Below are 22135 nucleotides of genomic sequence, written 5' to 3' on the forward strand. Positions count from 1 at the left end.
CATACAGGAGTATTTCCCATCGGTGGCCAGGCTCGCAGTGGCAGATAATTTGGCACCTGAATAAATGTGCCGATCTTCTTTCAGCAAGGTATACTTTATGTCCACTTTGTTGATCATCTCCGAGGAGCTTACAGCACTGTGGCAGGTCAGAGTGAAGCGTTCCCCTTCAAAAACCTGATCTGGGCTCATTCTCAAAATCGGCTTCGAGAACAGTTCTAAAGAGTGAACATGGAGTCAGACAAATTTAGTTTATCATCATGCAGTGGAGGGATATTATAGTTCATAAAATAGTTCATTACTTGAAATAAAATAATGAATTTGTGTCCCGAAGATGATCAAACGGGTTTGGAACGACATGAATGACAATGAATGACATAATTTTTCAATTTTGGGTGAACTAACCCATAAAATAATTTTGAGTGTAACCAACAGATGTGGACTAAAAGCCACAAAACAACAATTTTGATTTCATGCATGGGTCTTTAGAAGAAGTTTCTTTGACCAAGCAAAATGTACATGATGTTACCTTTTACAATCACTTTCACCGTGTTGCTTTTGTCGGAGAAGCCCGCGTCAGGATGCATGATAACCACATAGACACAGTGCAGGTAGACGTCTTTGAGCTTCTGCAAGGTGAGAGTGGTCGTCACAGAGTTGCTCTTACTAGAGACTCGCTTGACCTGATCGTCCTCGTAGAAATAGAAGTTCAGACTGCCCGTCTCCTCTGGTGCGCTGCATGTGGCACTGATGTCTTCCCCCTCAGAAATGATATCAGACTTCACCTTCAGCGTGGGGACTTGAAGGCCTGCATGGGTTTAAAGACTCTTCATTAACCCCTGAACTCACCATAGTCAGTCACATCAACTACAAAATTTAATGGCAACAACAAAAACCATGCAATACTTTCCAAATCTAAACAGATCTCAAACATTATTGGTGCAAATCTAAAAAAGAAATAAAAAATAGTCGCAATTCACGGTTCGGTTCGTTACGATACACTGGTGTCACGGTTCAGTACATTTTTGATAGCCTATAGCAAAAAGAAAGAAATGCCAGAGAAATGTCCTTGATTTATTTATTTTTTTATTAAAACTAACATCATAAAGTATGATAATTTTTTACTTTGAGCAATGATGGAGCTATACTTGACTCTTCTTATGAGCATATAAAACAAAAACAGCTCCTTATAAAAAAATGAAATGTAATATTGTAGAAGTAATAAACAAAGGTTTATTTTATTTCAGATTAACATTTGAGGGCAGCAATTTTATTCATAATGTCGAAATAAAACCAACGTAACGTTACTTGAAAGCACAATGTTTCTTCCTGGTTTCCACGACAGCGCTATTTGACAGCGTTATTCTCACTAGATCTCACAGTGATGTTATTACTTAAGTGGCAAATTCAAATGCTTTCTTTACTGGATCTCTTAGCGCTGCGTAGTTACAGTGTTGCTTGATCAAGATCGGCTCGCGCTGCATCCAAACTGATAAACGGTCCGTGAAGCACAAAATAAAAGTTTGTCATTTGATGTTGGACAATGTTGTGGTTGCGGCAGCGTCTCTTACATTATGAGTGCGTTTACCGCGTGTCTACATTTGAAATAAAAAAATTTTGGTCGGCAGGAAAAATCATAGATATCATATAATAAAACGCTAGATGTCTTACGGTGGAGTCTCTTCCGGCATCACCGTTCGGCCATCTTGTCACAGGCAGGCTCTAATGTAAGGTGAGTGATCAGCACGAACACAAATACTCTTATCTCACTGAAATCTTGACGGATTTACAAATGGTTTGGTTTCTTACAAACGTTATTAACGTGGCTATAATTCCGAAAGCTTGAACATGTATGTTATAATTATTCATATGTATGCAGTGTCATAACTACATCTCTGACGTTTATAACAAACCAAACCGTTTGAAAATCGGTAGAAAATTGAGCAAGTTATGATTATTTAAAAGTACATGCACCATTAAAACACAATGTTACGAGTGAGCAAGCTGTCTGTGGCAAGATGGCCGCCACGTGCGGACGTCGACCTCCATTGGCCAGCAGCGCGCACGAGACATCTAGCCTTTATTATATGATATCTATGGGAAAAATGGTCCAACGAACCGTTCGATTTGTAATGCGTACCGGTTCAATACCAATATGTGTATCCCCAGACAGCAACATAGTGTCGGCCAACATAGTCCGGCCCACTAGCCTGGATACCAGCAAAACTTATCCCCACTCACAACATTTGAGGTCGGGAAGTTCGGGACTTGATCCATTGTGGAGCAACTATGCTTGAACCAGAACTGTTTGGACCAATCAAATTGTCAGGGCGGACTTTATATGATGATGGACAGATGACGTCACCAAAGAGCGCTTGGGTTGAATTAGTTTACAACAAAGATGGCTGCCGCTGGAGAAATGAGATGTGTAGATTCCGCCATCGCGTCTGTTATAGAAGATATCAACATTGCATTGATTTTAAAAGAGGAACAGAGAACTGCGATCAAGGCATTTGTCGATCGGAAAGATGAATGAAGAACATATATCACTTACGTCACTTAAGTCTACACATACCTGTTAAAAGGGTCATATAATGGTACATGCACATTTACAAGTTGATTGTACTGAAATGTGTGTTGGCAGTGCCTGTACACAACCATCATAAAATGATAAAAATCCATCCAGTGTTTTTTTTTTAATCTTCTTATATGTTTTCCCCTTCTCTCAAATCAAGCCGTTCGATTTTGTGACGTCACAAAATCGACGCCACTCCCACAATTGTTGATTGACAGCAGCGTTTCAACACAGACCTGCCCTCGCTCGTGAGCAAGCTGTCTGTCATCATATTCCGTGCGGGAATATTCCCCACGATCAACGTCAATGCTTTCATGTTTGCGTGAATCATTTCAGTAGACTGCTTTATAAACGAGAACATTGAAAAAGGTATTAGCTCCTGTCTGAGTATGTGTTGTTTACGTGCCTAATGACTGTCATAGTGTCACAGACTGGTTATTTTTTAAACAGATCAGTAAAATGTTAGTGCTTCAGCCCTGACAATTGTACCTAACACTGCATAGATAACGTTACGCATCACTGACAAGCCTATTTACCGGAAAAAAGTTTTTCATGACCATTAGCTGTAACATCAATCTGTCATTGAACTAACGTATACATCAGTAAACACATAGCGTTCGTATCTCACTACTCTACCCTGCCAGTACATACAAAGATAGATCAAAGTGACATTACGTTAACCAACCATTCAGAAACGTCCTGTTTTCCAACTCCGTTTCAAATTGATACGGTTGCACAGTGTCCTCAGAGACTCCCGCTGCCATTCTTCAAAATATAACGTTACCCTCAAGTGTTGTCAAGGCAACACTCCACATGTGTTGTTGTGGCAAAACGCCCACAGAACAGAGGGGCGGGGTGAGCAAAGCTCATTATCATTTAAAGACACATGGGGCCCTATTTTAACGGTCTGAAACGCAAGTATCAAGCGCAAAACGCAAGTAACTTTGTTGGTCGGGTCTTGGGTGCTGTTGCTATTATACCGGCGGGATAAATGACTCTTGCGCCCGACGCAAATCTAAAATGGGTTGGGCTGAAGTAGCTTCATTATTCATAGGTGTGGTTTGGGCATAACGTGAAATAAACCAATCAGAGCATCATCTCACATTCCCTTTAAGAGCAGACGCGCTTGTTCTATAGCGGATTCCTATTATAACGGCGGATTTGCCAGGCGCACGCGAGGAGCGATTCACAGCCGAGGAGACCGACGTTCTCGTCAGGGACGTTGGGGATGGAGAAACCCACCCAAATTAACTTCGGTTAAACAGGCGCATGATAATTTGGGTAAATGTGTAAGCTAGATGTATGCTTTATAATAAACTGTCTATCTATCTATCTATCTATCTATCTATCTATCGTAATAATGTATGATTTGCAAAAATGAAAACTGCTGCGTCTGTGTGTAGATGAGAGGAGCAAAGTGCATGCGCGTTGTGCACACTCTACATTGATTATGGCCAAGCATGCACCCTTAAAATAGCATATGAATAACATGCGCAACGCGCCACTGACTTTAAACAATTTTTTTTTTCGGTTAGTGGCGGAATTGTTTTCTAAACCTGCAAAATAGCATGAGGGAACGTTTGCGCCGGAACACGCCTCCTCTTTGCGCTGAACCTCCCCCGGGAGCGCAAGTGTATTTCTTAGTTAACCGACGTGCGTCTGTGGAGGGAAAAGTCCTCTGTGCGTCGGGTGCAAAATAGGAATGATACATGCGTCGGTGTACAAAGTCAATTGCGCTGGGTGCAAGATAGGGCCAATGCACTTAAACAGCATGCTGAAAATAGAGCTGTTTTTGACCAGGTAAAATGAGTGTTTTCTTACAATACTAATAAGAATTTTATATCCACTGTAAGTGGACAGCAACAGCTGCTAAAATAGAATTAGTAGAATTATGCTTTGATGAGCATTCGTTATGTACTGTAACTAACCCGTGACTCTGAGTGCCTGACTGGTGCTTGTCTTGATCTTGTCGTAGATGCGGACGGCGCACTGGTAGCGACCCGAGTTGAACACCCTGGCTGGAGATAAACTGCGCTCCACCACTGAGGCGCTGGTATTTTTGGAGTACATGACCTGATCATCCTGCAGGAAGCTGAAGGTGTATGTCAGCGGCTGGGGGAGGCTGTGACTGACTTTGGCCTCACAATGCAAGGTTAGGTTAGTGCCACTCGCCACATTATTACCAGGAAGCACAGTCAACGTCACCTGATCAATGGTGAATGCTGCTCAGAAAGACCCAGAGATAAAACACACACACACATTTGTTTCATTATATTAGAGAGGACATTGCATAGAGTTCCATTGATTTTATGTCAAAATATCTACCACTAAACCTACACCCATCATAGAAACAAAACACTAGATTTAAAACAAAACACATTTTGGCAAATTTATAAGCCTGTTTTAGTGTCTGGACGAAATCACGATGACTTATTCTTTCTAAGCTTCAGAAAGCTTTTAACCTATTGGACTCATTCATGTAAATCACAGGCCTAGCGCAAATGAGTCTGGATCAAATTACCCCATTGTCACTTTAGTTGTCAGACCAGAATCAGACCTCTGTAGCTGTCTCCGATGGCCACCGGAGGGCACCCTCGCCTGAGTATTGACTTTCCCAGACTCCATTTCCCATGCACCCCGTACAGGGACTAATTCCTGCACAGGTGTTTTCCATTATCTGCTCTACTTAAGCAGCATTCACACTCACACTCATTGCGATGTCTTGTTTTGCCCCGGCTGACATTTCTTGTTTTGCCCCGGCTGACATTTTCTAATATATATAGTAGGTTACGATTAAATGTTTTAAACTATGTTTGCCGTCCTTTGGAGTAAAAATGACCAGTTCTGACACCATCATAAAACATGCAAATTAGGCTGTCAGGAGGAGACAAAGAAATTCTCTCCCGCTAAAAGTTAGACAACAACTATTGGTCATCTCACCCAAAATAGGTGTGGACTAAGTTCTCCTTAAAAATGAAGGATCTTTATTTGCATTGATGGGTCCACGAAGAACCTTTAAAGGGATAGTTCGGCCAAAAATGATATTGAACCCATGATTTACTCACCCTCAAGCCGTTCGAGATGCATATGTCAATCATTTTTCAGACGAACACATTTTCAGTTATTTTAGAAAATGTCTTACATCTTTCAGTGATTATAATGTGAAGCTATGGGGTCCACCTCCTTCAAGTCCCAAAATGTGCACGCATCCTTCACAAAAGTAATCCATCCGGCTCCAGGGGGATAAACGAAGGCCTTCTGAGGGTAATCCGTGCGGTTTTGTCGTAAAAATATACACATTTAAAACTTTATAAATGAAAATATCTTGCTTCCGGCAACGGTCGACGCGCGTTCACGGCAGATGGATGCCGGCGTATGACTTAGGACGTTTTATTTGATCAATCAATCAGTCATACAATTGAATGCATAATTCTTAAAAGTTAGTTCACCCAAAAATGAAATTTCTGGCTATGATTACTCACCCTCATGTCGTTCTAAACCCGTAAGACCTTCGTTCATCTTCGGAACAGAAATTAAGATATTTTTCATGAAAAATATTTTTCTGATTCCTCCATAGACAGCAACGTCACTGCAACTTTCAAGGCCCAGAAAGATAGTAAAGACATCATTAATATAGGTCATGTGACTACAGTGGTTCAACCTTAATGTTATGAAGCGACGAGAATACTTTTTTGTGCTCATAAAAATAAATAAATAATTTTTTCAACAATTTCTTCTCTTCTGTGTCAGATCTCCTACACTATTTGCGTTGTAAACAAAGTACAGCGCTTACGGGTTATACACCAGAATGCTGGCTAATTATTGGCCGACGCTGGTGATGTGAGCACATGACACATGCGTGTGATGCTGATACAGGAGCTGGCCAAAATAGTGAGCTGGTGTTTTGACATAGAACCAGGAAGCGCTGCACTGTTTACACTACGTCAACAGCGTAGGAGAATGACTTTTGAAAAGAAGAGATTGTTGAATAATGTCGTTATTTTGGGGGATTTTTGCGCACAAAAAGTATTCTCGTTGCTTCATAATATTAAGGTTGAACCCCTGTATTCACATGGACTATTTTAACTATGTCTTTACCACCTTTCTGGGCCTTGAAAGTTGCAGTGACGTTGCTGCCTATGGCTGGTTTAGAAAGCTCTCGGATTTCATCAAAAATATCTTAATTTGTGTCCCGAAGATGAACTTAAGATGTCTTACGGGTTTGAAACGACATGAGGGTGAGAAATGAATGACAGTATGTTTCATTTTTGGGTGAACTAACCCTTATAAACAGACTAAAATCATTTTGAGTGTAGCCAACAGATGTGGACTAAAAGCCACAAAACAACAATTTTGATTTCATGCATGGGTCTTTAGAAGAAGTTTCTTTGACCAAGCAAAATGTACATGATTTTACCTTTTACAATCACTTTCACCGTGTTGCTTTTGTCGGAGAAGCCCGCGTCAGGATGCATGATAACCACATAGACACAGTGCAGGTAGACGTCTTTGAGCTTCTGCAAGGTGAGAGTGGTCGTCACAGAGTTGCTCTTACTAGAGACTCGCTTGACCTGATCGTCCTCGTAGAAATAGAAGTTCAGACTGCCCGTCTCCTCTGGTGCGCTGCATGTGGCACTGATGTCTTCCCCCTCAGAAATGATATCAGACTTCACCTTCAGCGTGGGGACTTGAAGGCCTGCATGGGTTTAAAGACTCTTCATTAACCCCTGACCTCACCATAGTCAGTCACATCAACTACAAAATTTAGTGGCAACAACAAAAAACATGCAATACTTTCCAAATCCAAACAGATCTCAAACATTATTGGGGCAAATCTAAAAATAAATAAAAAATAGTCGCAAACATGTGTGGTTAAATATTAGGGGTGTAACGGTTCACAAAATGTATGGTTCGGTTCGTTACGATACACTGGTGTCACGGTTCAGTACATTTTTGATAGCCTATAGCAAAAAGAAAGAAATGCCAGAGAAATGTACTTGATTTATTTATTTTTTTATTAAAACTAACATCATAAAGTATGATAATTTTTTACTTTGAGCAATGATGGAGCTATACTTGACTCTTCTTATGAGCATATAAAACAAAAACAGCTCCTTATAAAAAAATGAAATGTAATATTGTAGAAGTAATAAACAAATGTTTATTTTATTTCAGATTAACATTTGAGGGCAGCAATTTTATTCATAATGTCGAAATAAAACTGATGTAGATTCCGCCATCGCGTCTGTTATAGAACAGTGGTTCTCAACTCCAGTCCTCGGGACCCGCTGCTCTGCACATTTTGTATGTCTCTCTTATCTGACACACTCAAATCAGTTCATGGAGTCTCTCCTAACGAGCTGATGATCTGATTCAGGTGTGTTAAATAAGGGAGACATACAAAATGTGCAGAGCAGTGGGTCCCGAGGACTGGAGTTGAGAACCACTGTTATAGAAGATATCGACATTGCATTGATTTTAAAAGAGGAACAGAGAACCGCGATCAAGTCATTTGTCGATCGGAAAGATGAATGAAGAACATATGTCACTTAAGTCTACACATACCTGTTAAAACAGCTGTTTTCAGTGACATTGTAGAGGTTGCAACTGTTACAATAAACATGCAATAGTTCTGATATGATTTATTTCCCTTTTTTACATCACAAAAACAGCTGTTTGAACAGGGGTGTGTAGACTTTTATATCCACTGTAAGTGGACAGCAACAGCTGCTAAAATAGAATTAGTAGAATTATGCTTTGATGAAGATCTGACGAAGGACCTTCGCCTGGACCCGATGGCAATGCAGTGCTGAAGTGCCAACTAGTCTCTCCCTATGGAGGATCCCTTTACCACTCTACAGATAAAGTGTTGTTGGGAAAATTCATATCGCGTACCTACCCCGAAGTGACAAACTAAAATAAAATGCTGTATCAAAATTTATAAGGAAAGACCAGTACTTTGTTTAGGCTTGGTCTGTAGGGAATTACAAACCTGCACACATATATTCAAACGCACATAACTATAGAACCAATTCTTAATGCGCATGTGAACGCCATCAGCGTTTCTCACAGGTTCGCGACGGAAGCAAATCAATCAAAACTAACTTTAGCTGGAAAATAACTTTATTAAAGAACCGCTATAAAGCCAAAACAATCTCTGTTACCATAAATTATACGTTTATCTCTGTGAAGCTGCTTTGAAACAATCTACATTGTTAAAAGGGCAATATAAATGAGGATGACATGAGCATCAGTTATGTAACTAACCTGTGACTCTGAGTTTCTGACTGGTGCTTGTCTTGATCTTGTCGTAGATGCGGACGGCGCACTGGTAGCGACCCGAGTTGAACACCCTGGCTGGAGATAAACTGCGCTCCACCACTGAGGTGCTGGTAGTTTTGGAGTACATGACCTGATCATCCTGCAGGAAGCTGAAGGTGTATGTCAGCGGCTGGGGGAGGCTGTGACTGACTTTGGCCTCACAATGCAAGGTTAGGTTAGTGCCACTCGCCACATTATTACCAGGAAGCACAGTCAACGTCACCTGATCAATGGTGAATGCTGCTCAGAAAGACCCAGAGATAGCACACACACACACACACACACACACACACACACACACACACACACACACACACATTTGTTTCACTATATTAGAGAGAACATTGCATAGACTTCCATTGATCTTGTCAAAATATCTACCACTAAACCTACACCCATCATAGAAACAAAACACTAGATTTAAAACAAAACACGTTTTGGCAAATTTATAAGCCTTTGTAGTGTCTGGACGAAATCACGATGACTTATTCTTTCTAAGCTTCAGAAAGCTTTTAACCTATTGGACTCATTCATGTAAATCACAGGCCTAGCGCAAATGAGTCTGGATCAAATTACCCCATTGTCACTTTAGTGGCATGACAGAGGCTAAACAGAAACACCTCCAAACTCCGTCATGAGCTTCAAAAAGATCGTAATCAACTCAACTCACACTCCCTTTCTTGGTACCGAATTAAACCTCTCGGTTTGTCTTAGCTAAATATATATTGTAGGTTACGATTAAATGTTTTAAACTATGTTTGCCATCCTTTGGAGTAAAAATGACCAGTTCTGACACCATCATAAAACATGCAAATTAGGCTGTCAGAAGGAGACAAAGAAACTCTCTCCCTCTAAAAGTTAGACAACAACTATTGGTCATCTCACCCAAAATAGGTGTGGACTAAGTTCTCCTTAAAAATAAAGGTTCTTTATTTGCATTGATGGGTCCACGAAGAACCTTTAACATCCATGGAAACTTTCCATTCCACAGAAGTCTTAAGATTCCCTGTAAGGTGCGTGACTATATTACTAGTTCATCAAACATATTTTGTTATTACTAAGTTATAACATGTTATAATATAGTAATAATGGAAAATGCTTTGTTATAACACTCTATTAATAATGTGGATACTATATGCATGTCCTCTAATGCTGGAGATTTGGCAAAAGCATGAACTCTTCACCTTTAGCTTTTAAATCAAGTGGTTGGCTGGTCTTGTTAACTCCTTTAGCCACTGCCATACAGGAGTATTTCCCATCGGTGGCCAGGCTCGCAGTGGCAGATAATTCGGCACCTGAATAAATGTGCCGATCTTCTTTCAGCAAGGTATACTTTATGTCCACTTTGTTGATCATCTCCGAGGAGCTTACAGCACTGTGGCAGGTCAGAGTGAAGCGTTCCCCTTCAAAAACCTGATCTGGGCTCATTCTCAAAATCGGCTTCGAGAACAGTTCTAAAGAGTGAACATGGAGTCAGACAAATTTAGTTTATCATCATGCACTGGAGGGTTATTATAGTTCATAAAATAGTTCATTACTTGAAATAAAATAAACTTTAACTGAAATAAATCAAGTAATAAAAACTCGGTGAGTGTTTTAGCGCAATTTTCTGACCTCATGGGATCACAACCATAGACTGTAAAAAAAGATGGACGACGCCCCTTCGCTCTCTTCCATTGATGAGAACTGAAGCCGCCAGAGTCCCGATATGGCGCTGACATATTGGAACTTGAGTCTGCGCAGTAGCGATCTCGGGAGCAGACATGCGCAGTAGTGAGCAGGAAGTAAAGCCGCGAAAATCAGCGCCCCGCCCTCACTCTCACAGATGGCACCGAGGGAGAGTGGATTTTGCACACTTTTTAAAAAAATTGATTGCAGTACGACAAGAGGCTTGTTAAAATAAAGTAAATACAATCTCCTCAGTCCTCCGAAGATCCCGAAAAAAATGTCCGTTGGTGCTTCAGTGACTACTTAGCTCAGAGAACCTGTCAATCACAGCTGTCCATCATGACGTTACACCACCACATCACATAACTAACTAAAAAACAACTTATTTTTGAAACAGACACTTGAACTTACATCAGCGTGATAAAAACGACAGCAAATGAAAGAAACCACCTTTGGAAAAAAGATATTTAAAGTGTAATTAAATTGTTCAGTTGGTCTCACATCCCATTGAATAACATGGGGAGGCGGGGCTTATGACCTATACTAGGACCAGTCACCGGGGGGCGATCGAGACGTTTTGGCTTCACTTTTAGGGCTTGTGCGGCATGCTTGATCACAACACATCACAACACACTAAGATATAGTAAATCTTTTCCTGGATTTTTTTTGTGCGTTCCCGAGATTAGACCTTCCTTAACATAATGCCGAAAACCCGAAGTCTCTAGGTGGTCTGGTTGAGGAGTAGATAGAAGTACAAGATTGGTGCGCACAGACAGAACAGAAATCATGAGTTAACAATCGCAATTTTGTCCGGTGGAAAATTGCGCTAAAAAAACAAAAATAAAAAAATAAACAAACTAAAATTATACACAAACTAAAACTGAAATAAAAATGAATATATATATATATATATATATATATATATATATATATATATATATATATATATATATATATATATATATATATATATAAATGACAAAAAACACACAACAAAATTACTAAAACTAACCACAATTAAAATGAAAACAGAAAATAAAAACATTCAAAATATGAATAAAATCTCAATGATAGTATAATAACACTGATGCAGTGTAATTTATTTTACATGTTTTGTATTATTATGTGCATCATTACTCTCTTGGCTAAATAAAATGTATTATTTGTTCATTAATAAATCTATACATTTTGTTCTGATAAACAAATCAGAACTAAATCTGCATGTGCAGAGTTCTGCACACAGTATAGAATTATGTGCGAAATGTGTGTCAAATATTTTTTAATGGTGAAAATGTTTAACATTCCATTTTCCATTTCAATGTGATATTCCAATTTTCACTGCAAATTCGATGCATAAGTGACATTATTGAAATAAAAAGGCAAACTGTTTTTTAATGCAATAATAACAAAAAACAAATAAACCCTTTAATACAACAATATCATTTGGAGATGAAAGTGGACTCTTGATAGCTGAAAGCATTCTAAGATTAGTCAAAATGTGTATGGTTGTGGTTAGTTACCTGTGACATTTAGCCCATAGACGGCCCTCTTTTGCACGCTGCCTTTCTCTGCTTTACACACATAGTTCCCTGAATCCTCAGCTCTTACGGTGAAGCTGTATGTGAACGTTGTGTAAGACTGATGAAGTACGGTGTTGCCTTTGGTAAGGAACAAGTCGAGAATTGAGGAATATTGCACCTGACATTTGATTTGCACCCTGTCACCCTCAACAACATTCGCGTTGGGGGAGATGCTTATTTGCGGCCTGATCGCATCAAGATCTGTAAAAAGAAAAAAAATATCAATCTCACTGTCGATGCAAAATATAGTCAGCTGTGGATATGCTCAATAAAGACCCCATGAAATGACTTGCTTAGCTGTATTTTCTTGTGTTGCTATACTTCTTGCCATATCATATGGGGTTGAGAGGCAATATAACTTTACGTTTTATTGGACTAAAATGTACATAATCCATGATTGAAAGATAATTCAATAATTTTGATATAAATGACCAGTATTTACACTGCCATTCAAAAGTTTGGGCTCTGTAAGATTGTCAGTCAGTCATACAACTGAATGCATAATTCTTAAAAGTTAGTTCACCCAAAAATGAAATTTCTGTCATTAATTACTCACCCTCATGTCGTTCTAAACCCGTAAGACCTTCATTCATCTTCGGAACAGAAATTAAGATATTTTTGATGAAATCCGAGAGCTTTCTGATTCCTCAATGGACAGCAACGTCACTGCAACTTTCAAGGCCCAGAAAGATAGTAAAGACATCATTAAAATAGGTCATGTGACTACAGTGGTTCAACCTTAATGTTATGAAGCGACGAGAATACTTTTTTGTGCTAAAAAAAAATGTATTCAACAATTTCTTCTCTTCTGTGTCAGATCTCCTACACTATTTGCGTAGTAAACAAAGTACAGCGCTTACGGGTTATACACCAGAATGCTGGCTAATTATTGGCTGACGCTGGTGATGTGAGCACATGACACATGCGTGTGATGCTGATACAGGAGCTGGCCAATAGTGAGCTGGTGTTTTGACATAGAACCAGGAAGCGCTGCACTGTTTACACTACGTCAACAGCGTAAAAGAATGACGTGGAGAAGAAGAGATTGTTGAATAATGTCGTTATTTTGGGGGATTTTTGCGCACAAAAATTATTCTCGTTGCTTCATAATATTAAGGTTGAACCCCTGTATTCACATGGACTATTTTAACTATGTCTTTACCACCTTTCTGGGCCTTGAAAGTTGCAGTGGCGTTGCTGCTTATGGCTGGTTTAGAAAGCTCTCGGATTTTCATTAAAAATATCTTCATTTGTGTCCCGAAGATGAACGAAGGTCTTACGGGTTTGGAACGACATGAGGGTGAGAAATGAATAACAGAATTTTTCATTTTTGGGTGAACTAACCCTTAAAAACAGACTAAAATAATTTTGAGTGTAGCCGACAGATGTGGACTAAAAGCCACAAAACAACAATTTTGATTTCATGCATGGGTCTTTAGACCAACTTTTTTTGACCAAGCAAAATGTACATGATGTTACCTTCTACAATCACTTTCACCGTGTTGCTTTTGTCGGAGAAGCCCGCGTCAGGATGCATGATAACCACATAGACACAGTGCAGGTAGACGTCTTTGAGCTTCTGCAAGGTGAGAGTGGTCGTCACAGAGTTGCTCTTACTAGAGACTCGCTTGACCTCCTGATCATCCTCGTAGAAATAGAAGTTCAGACTGCCCGTCTCCTCTGGTGCGCTGCATGTGGAACTGATGTCTTCCCCCTCAGAAATGATATCAGACTTCACCTTCAGCGTGGGGACTTGAAGGCCTGCATGAGTTTAAAAACTCTTTTTTAACCCCTGAACTCACCATAGTCAGTCAGATCAACTGCAAAATTTTGTGGCAACAACAAAAACCATGCAATATTTGAGATGGTCCTCACTGCAGAACACGAAATCCAGGGGGAGGAGTTGGATCTGGATCCAACCTTACATATACCTAAACCTACCCATCTCCACCCCCTGACCCCTAAACCCACCCCTAAACCTAGCAATCTCCACTCCTTAGATCTAGATCCAACTCCACCCCCCGGATCTCGTGTACTGCAGTGAGGTGCTACTGAAATATTTTCCAAATCCAAAAAGATCTCAAACATTATTGGTGTGAATTTAAAAATAAATAAAAAAATAGTCACAAACATGTGTGGTTAATATATATATATATATATATATATATATATATATATATAGTCTACACCTGTTAAAACAGCTGTTTTCAGTGACATTGTAGAGGTTGCAACTGCTACAATAAACATGCAATAATTCTGATATGATTTAGATCCTTTTTTACATCACAAAAACAGCTGTTTGAACAGGGGTGTGTAGACTTTTATATCCACTGTAAGTGGACAGCAACAGCTGCTAAAATAGAATTAGTAGAATTATGCTTTGATGAAGATCTGACGAAGGACCTTCGCCTGGACCCGATGGCAATGCAGTGCTGAAGTGCCAACTAGTCTCTCCCTATGGAGGATCCCTTTACCACTCTACAGATAAAGTGTTGTTGGGAAAATTCATATCGCGTACCTACCCCGAAGTGACAAACTAAAATAAAATGCTGTATCAAAATTTATAAGGAAAGACCAGTACTTTGTTTAGGCTTGGTCTGTAGGGAATTACAAACCTGCACACATATATTCAAACGCACATAACTATAGAACCAATTCTTAATGCGCATGTGAACGCCATCAGCGTTTCTCACAGGTTCGCGACGGAAGCAAATCAATCAAAACTAACTTTAGCTGGAAAATAACTTTATTAAAGAACCGCTATAAAGCCAAAACAATCTCTGTTACCATAAATTATACGTTTATCTCTGTGAAGCTGCTTTGAAACAATCTACATTGTTAAAAGGGCAATATAAATGAGGATGACATGAGCATCAGTTATGTAACTAACCTGTGACTCTGAGTTTCTGACTGGTGCTTGTCTTGATCTTGTCGTAGATGCGGACGGCGCACTGGTAGCGACCCGAGTTGAACACCCTGGCTGGAGATAAACTGCGCTCCACCACTGAGGTGCTGGTAGTTTTGGAGTACATGACCTGATCATCCTGCAGGAAGCTGAAGGTGTATGTCAGCGGCTGGGGGAGGCTGTGACTGACTTTGGCCTCACAATGCAAGGTTAGGTTAGTGCCACTCGCCACATTATTACCAGGAAGCACAGTCAACGTCACCTGATCAATGGTGAATGCTGCTCAGAAAGACCCAGAGATAGCACACACACACACACACACACACACACACACACACACACACACACACACACACACACACACACACACACATTTGTTTCACTATATTAGAGAGAACATTGCATAGACTTCCATTGATCTTGTCAAAATATCTACCACTAAACCTACACCCATCATAGAAACAAAACACTAGATTTAAAACAAAACACGTTTTGGCAAATTTATAAGCCTTTGTAGTGTCTGGACGAAATCATGATGACTTATTCTTTCTAAGCTTCAGAAAGCTTTTAACCTATTGGACGCATTCATGTAAATCACAGGCCAAGTGCAAATGAGTATGGATCAAATTGCCCCATTGTCACTTTATTGGCATGACAGAGGCTAAACAAAAACACATCCAAACTCCGTCATGAGCTTCAAAAAGATCGTAATCAACTCAACTCACACTCCCTTTCTTGGTACCGAATTAAACCTCGCGGTTTGCCTTAGCTAAATATATATTGTAGGTTACGATTAAATGTTTTAAACTATGTTTGCCATCCTTTGGAGTAAAAATGACCAGTTCTGACACCATCATAAAACATGCAAATTAGGCTGTCAGAAGGAGACAAAGAAACAAAGAAAAAAGTTAGACAACAACTATTGGTCATCTCACCCAAAATAGGTGTGGACTAAGTTCTCCTTAAAGTCGATGACGATGGCTCATGGCTTAGTTTTATTTCTTAGTCTTATGTACTGTATCTTAGTCTTATTCTTTTGCTTTGTGTCTTGTTCTTAGCTTTTTGTCTTGGTCTTATCTCCGGCTTCTTGCCTTGTTTTAATATTGTGCTCATTCATTTTTATCTCTGGGTGAAACAGACTTACCCTGATTTTCTGGCAACTTTGCTTTCAAGTAAACCTTTTAAACTTCCCGCTAACGACGCGCTTTCCGGAAGAACCGGAAGAACGCTTCAAACTCACGGATTAACCGAGGAGCTACACACACACACTCATTCTTGCTCAGCACCAAAAATCCATGCAAGTATTATTTCTATCGAGATTTAGATGAGTTTAAGATTGTTTGCCTCTGCCTTAAAGGAGAAGTTCACTTTTAAAATGAAAATTCTGTCATCATATACTCACCCTCATGTTGTTTCAGAGCTGTATGAATTTCTTTCTTCTGCTGAACAGAAAGGAAGATATTTAGAAGAATATCAGTAACCAGACAGTTTTTGGGTCCCATTGACTTCCATAGTATATTTTTTTCCTACTATGGAAGTCAATGGGACCCAAAAACTGTCTGGTTACTGATATTTTTCTAAATATCTTCCTTTCTGTTCAGCAGAAGAAAGAAATTCATACAGCTTTGAAACAACATGAGGGTGAGTATATGATGACAGAATTTTCATTTTAAAAGTGAACTTCTCCTTTAAGGTGATTTGATTCTTTGCTGGCTCTCAAAGGTTAACTGTTTGTGATATGTGCCATTCTGTGGTCTACTCTCTCTGTCTTTCTTTATTTTTTTGTTAATTCTGTTTAAATGTATTATTTGTTTAAGTATAGTCATATGCATTCGTATTAAATCCCATTATACGCTTGATTGTCTCTGTCTGATGCTCACCAAATAAAGTCTCTTAAATGTGTGATCTTAAGCTTCAAGCTTTTACATTGTTGAGTACTTTATAGTAATTCATGGCCAGAAGAATAACCTTTCTTGAGAGTTGATAAGAAGAATAATCTTCCTTAACATTTGATAAGAAGATACCCTCATTCACTATTCTCTACATTAGTTCACTAATATAGTCCACATGAAATCATTTCATAGTTAATTCAGTTAATTTAATTTAATTTAATTTAATTAAGTTAATTGAGACTCTGATGAACACCTGCTGTTAACAATCCGAATCACTGAAGGAAAGAGGAACTAGAAGAACAGAAAAAAAAAGATCAAATTAAGATCAAGAAGACATTAAATCTTAGCAAAAGATCTTAGCAGAGGAGGATTAAACAACTCCACAAACAGCATTACCAGCTTCACTTATTACAAACCAGTTTGACTTTATTTCTGTCAGACGTCTACAGAAGTTATTATTAAAAAGTGGCAGAGGTTAAAGGAGAACTCTGGTCAATTTTAACATTGAGCTAATTTTTTTGTAAATTTGGAGTGCTGTCAGTACAGAGAACAACGACAAAAATCTGTGTTGCCTACACCGTGTTATCCTCTTTTTAAAATTTGCACCCTGTTGACTTCAATGGGGCAAGTTTTAAACCTGCTTTTAGCCTCTTAACATCCTTGATGTGTCATTACAAGTGCCCAGCCAATGTGAGTGATTCCTTCAGAGTGAACACGGGTGAATCTGACTGCAGTAGATGTGAAAGATATGTATAAAAGTGATGTTAATTCAGCCAGCGCACATACCTGTATTTTCTTCCTGTTTTCGGTCGAAGTCCACAGTAATCGATTGTCGAGTTCATGCGCATAGGTTTAGTACCTATGATCACGCGCGTGAACTCGATTACTGTGGACTTCGACCGAAAACAGGAAGTAAATACAGGTATGTGCGCTGGCTGAATTAACATCACTTTTATTAATATCTTTCACATCTACTGCAGTCAGATTCACCCGTGTTCACTCTGTTAAAATTGACCGGAGTTCTCCTTTAAGATGTAATTTTATTTTCATTTGATGTTACCATGACGGTGATCAGTGATTGCTTTAGTTGGGTTCTTGACCCTTGACATTTGAACATTAGTTTTTCTTTGGCTGCTGCAGCTGTGTCTTTAAAATACATTTGCTATGGCAAAAAAGCTGAAAGAAAACAGGATCAGATGACAATGGCTGTTTGTTAATGGTCACAATCATCATCTAGTGGCCAAATTCACTGATCTCATTTATTGTCTAATGTTTTTATATGGGTGATGTTTTGTAGTTTTGATTTTGGTGTCATTGTGATTTTACAGAACAAGATCTATCAGGGATATGACATTCAGAAAATATGAAGGATTTAAAAAAGTTTATACTCAGAACATTTTGAACTTCTAGATCAGCCAGACACACAGACATCAAGAATCGGCGTATGAATCTCAACTTTGGTGACAATCAATTTCAAATCAAAAAGTTAAAATCAAAAAGTTTTATGCTGCAATGCATGTTGGGTACCAGCATATTACAAAAACAAATCAGTCATGACTCCCAGCATGAATAAATTATGCAGCTGAATTGTCTGGTTATTTTCTTTCATTTGTACTTTTTGCTTTTATTTTTGCTGCTGGTTTTGTGTTGACTTTTAGTAGCGCATTTTGTGATGTTCAGATCTTTTTTGTTGATTGTCACCATTGTTGAGATTCATTGGCTGATTCTTGATGTCTGTTGTGTCTGACTGAAGCCATAGTTCAACTTTTTTTAGGGAATGATGAGTTTAACCCTCTGGGGACCAAAAACGCGCCGGCGCGTTTTGCTCGTTTTTTTTTTAGCAATGAAAAATAAACACAAAATGCTCTGTTAATTTTGATCTTTAATTTTCGTGTTATACATCAATCGATCCTGTTCAGTTTCTATTTTTTTTCTGTATACTCACAATAAAAATAAAGTGTTTTGCTTTTTGACAAATAAAGAAACTTTAACATGATGCGATTTCTGCCTTCTCTCTGTCAGTAAACTCCCATTTGAAACGCGTTCGAAAATGATCTATAACTCCGCGAAAATTCAGTCAAACAGGCAAACAGACCCACGGGCATAAAGCTTGAGATCGCATCTGTTAAATGAAGTCATTTATATAAAAAACAAATATTATCAGCTTCTGTAATCTGTATAAAAAGAGAGCGATTCCAGTCGAGCTCATTACGAGCTCATTGACTTTAATTCGTTCACGCCTACTCACGGAGCGCGCTATTCACAAGATAATGTGCTAAGCCATCTATGCAAAACAGGTAAACGCCCCCAAGCAAATGCATTAAACGCTTCAAGTTTCATCATTTCGTCACCTGCGCGTTGGGAAGATGACACGGTACACCGGTGCGGAAGCCCTGCAGTTCGTCCTGGATACTATCGACGAAGAGTCCAGATTTTCATCAGAAGAGGAGCGCGACTACTCTGATGACGACCGTTTGTATTTTGAAGAGCGACTTGATCCAGCCGTGGATAGAATTTCGGATGAGTAAGTATTTATTCTTACTTGCATTAGTTGACAAGCTATTCAAAACATGAGCTTACATATTATACTGGGTGGACTTGCCATCCAGAGTACTGACATTTTATATCTACCTATATTCAACACGATCTAATGAAAGTGCATATCTATACCATGAATTTAATATCTCGTACCATTTCAACGTTAAAAATGTTTTGTTTTGTTTTTTTGTGTACATATGCTACACCCCTTGGTTAGGAAATTTGTATTTGTATGTGTAGCCTAAATTATATGTTTAGATCATTATGTATGAAAGATAGAATTTAGAAATTATTTTAGAAAGTAGGCCTAGTAGGTGTTTAGATTACAGTATATTTTGACTATATAAATGCTGCCTCATTATCATTAACGATGCATGCTCGCAAATATCAGTTGTAAATGTGTGCAAATGTGCTGAAATGTGTAAATATACCCAGTTAATGAAGTGCACAAATGTGTTAGGCTAATGTTTGCGGTGTGCCTCTCCGGTAATGGCCCATTGACACGCATATAGGCTTATTGCACGCGTCTAAAATTATTTACATCAGTAATTCATTATAGACTAATGCTACTATAGTTATATTTATGTAATAATATTCTTCAACTTTTTTAAAAGGAATGTAGCTTCATCACTACCTCCGCCTGCAACTCGGAGTGCGCTTAGCAACACAGTCAGAAATCAGAAAGAGTAAGTACATATTTACCCACTATTTTACAGGTGTTAGTTCAATTTTGTTTATACTTAGTGTTAATAATATGAGCCTGTATGACTTTATTATTTATTTTTGGAGATTGGTTGATGTTACATATGTTTTGTAACTTTTTTTAAAAGGAATGTAGCTTGTTCACTCTCGCCTTCCACTGCAACGAGGACATGCAGCAACAAAAATCAAATAGAGTAAGTACATATTTACCTACTATTTTACAGATGTTAGTTACATTTTGTTTATATACTTTGTGATGATACAAATGTAGCCTATATGTGCCTGTGTGGCTTTGCAACAAATGTGTTGTTATGCATGCACAACATAACAATTATTGATTGGTAATGTTAATATAAAAGGTCACATATATGCAATATATGGTCACATTTGATTTGCTTAGAGCCCGCATCAACGGGGCATAAGCATTTACTGTGAGATACCTGCCTTTACTTTTGTTTTTACAAAATTACAATAAAACAGATTGAAAAACCAAACATTTGAATCTCCTCATTCTTTGTTCAGGCTGCCTCACTGATGGCCCATTAACACTTGGGGAGCGTCTATGTCACACCTCTGGTGTGAATCTCATTAATATTGATGACCATTACCACTCCCACGCATAAACCTCTTCTGACAAAAAAACTGTTTTACAATGTTTAAATCAATGTAGTGTTTCATGTGAACAATCAGGCAGGATGATTTTCACATAATTTTGAAGCTAGAATTCAAAGGGACAACATCAATTAGTCAAAAGTCTTGTGGACACATATTTATTATGTGTTTTGTGTTCTTAAATCAGCAACTTTCATTTTATTTTTTTCCAATAACCACGCATAAACATTATTCTCTTAAAAATACAAACATCTACATACACGTTGCTCACATATTATGGTAGCCCTGTTTGTGCTATATAGAGTGAATTTACACCTTTGCCATTAACATGTTTATAAATAACTGAAAAAAGCACAAATATCAAGGCATGTCAGAACATCTCAAGGACCCCAAAAACAGCTTGGTCCCCAGAAGGTTAAAAATCCTTCATAACTGATTTTGCAGAACTGCTTGATCTTTTGTTGTAGTTTCAAAGTATAGTAATATGATCTACACATTTTTGATAAGGGATTGGACACAGGCTTAGATCTGTGATCCAAACATTATGTAATCATATCAGCAATCATAATCAGCAACACCTGGGGCCTGTACCATGAAGCCGGATTAGGTGGCTAGCCAGCTATGTTTCAGCTTAGTTTCCTCCAACCCTGGGTTTTAGGTACTATGAAAGTAGCTCGGCTTTAATCTGTGTTCGTTGCCATGGTATCTTACGCTGCACGGCTAACCTGCTAACGGGCAGGTTATGTTCTGGATTCAAGATCTCAGACTGAAGTTTGACCAATCAGCTGAGAGCAAAGAAACATATAGGTGACGTAACTTATTCCCAGTGTCTGTTACAATGACTTCACCTTTTCTTCCAAATCCGGTGGACATCTCAGCGCAAATTGTTTGACGAGCACTTCGTAGAGAAAGAGTTTTTAGCCAGACAAAATCCCCTTGCCTTAACTGATAGTTACTTGTATGAAAGATACAGATTTTCCGCGGAAGGAATGTCTTATCTTTGCGAACTTCTTGAACCGCACATAAAGAATTTAACACGTCGAATTCATGCACTTACTGTACCACAAATGGTATTGCGGTGCGTTTTTTTTTTTTTTTTTTTTTTTTTGCAAGTGGTACATTCTTGCACGGTGGGTGACGCACAGAAGCTAGGGGAAAACACGGTTTGTCAAACCATTCGCAAGGTGGTCCTCGCCCTGCAGGAGTACATGAAAAGTTTCATTAATAGTGTTCCCCGGACATTTATCGACGATGTCCATAAAAGAGGGCTTTTATAAAATTGCCAGTAAGATATATTGATAGGGTGACATCACATGAACACTTTTTTTAAAGCAAATTTCACAAG

General features: G+C 38.7%; 1 protein-coding gene across 1 annotated transcript in view; it reads right to left on the minus strand.

The window, feature by feature from the left end:
- pecam1a (platelet and endothelial cell adhesion molecule 1a) overlaps positions 1-22135 on the minus strand; it is a 96027-nt gene that overhangs the window by 66296 nt on the left and 7596 nt on the right. Inside the window, exons 3-10 of the mRNA XM_079866103.1 lie at positions 15032-15325; positions 13621-13902; positions 12082-12342; positions 10078-10347; positions 8840-9133; positions 6990-7268; positions 4501-4794; positions 527-805 (exon numbers count right to left, since the gene is read on the minus strand). Of these exons, the coding sequence (XP_079722229.1) occupies positions 527-805; positions 4501-4794; positions 6990-7268; positions 8840-9133; positions 10078-10347; positions 12082-12342; positions 13621-13902; positions 15032-15325 (2253 nt within the window). The remainder of the gene's footprint in view (positions 1-526; positions 806-4500; positions 4795-6989; positions 7269-8839; positions 9134-10077; positions 10348-12081; positions 12343-13620; positions 13903-15031; positions 15326-22135) is intronic.

The sequence above is a fragment of the Squalius cephalus genome (genome assembly GCF_949319135.1).
Source record: "Squalius cephalus genome assembly, chromosome: 1".
Taxonomy (NCBI): domain Eukaryota; kingdom Metazoa; phylum Chordata; class Actinopteri; order Cypriniformes; family Leuciscidae; genus Squalius; species Squalius cephalus.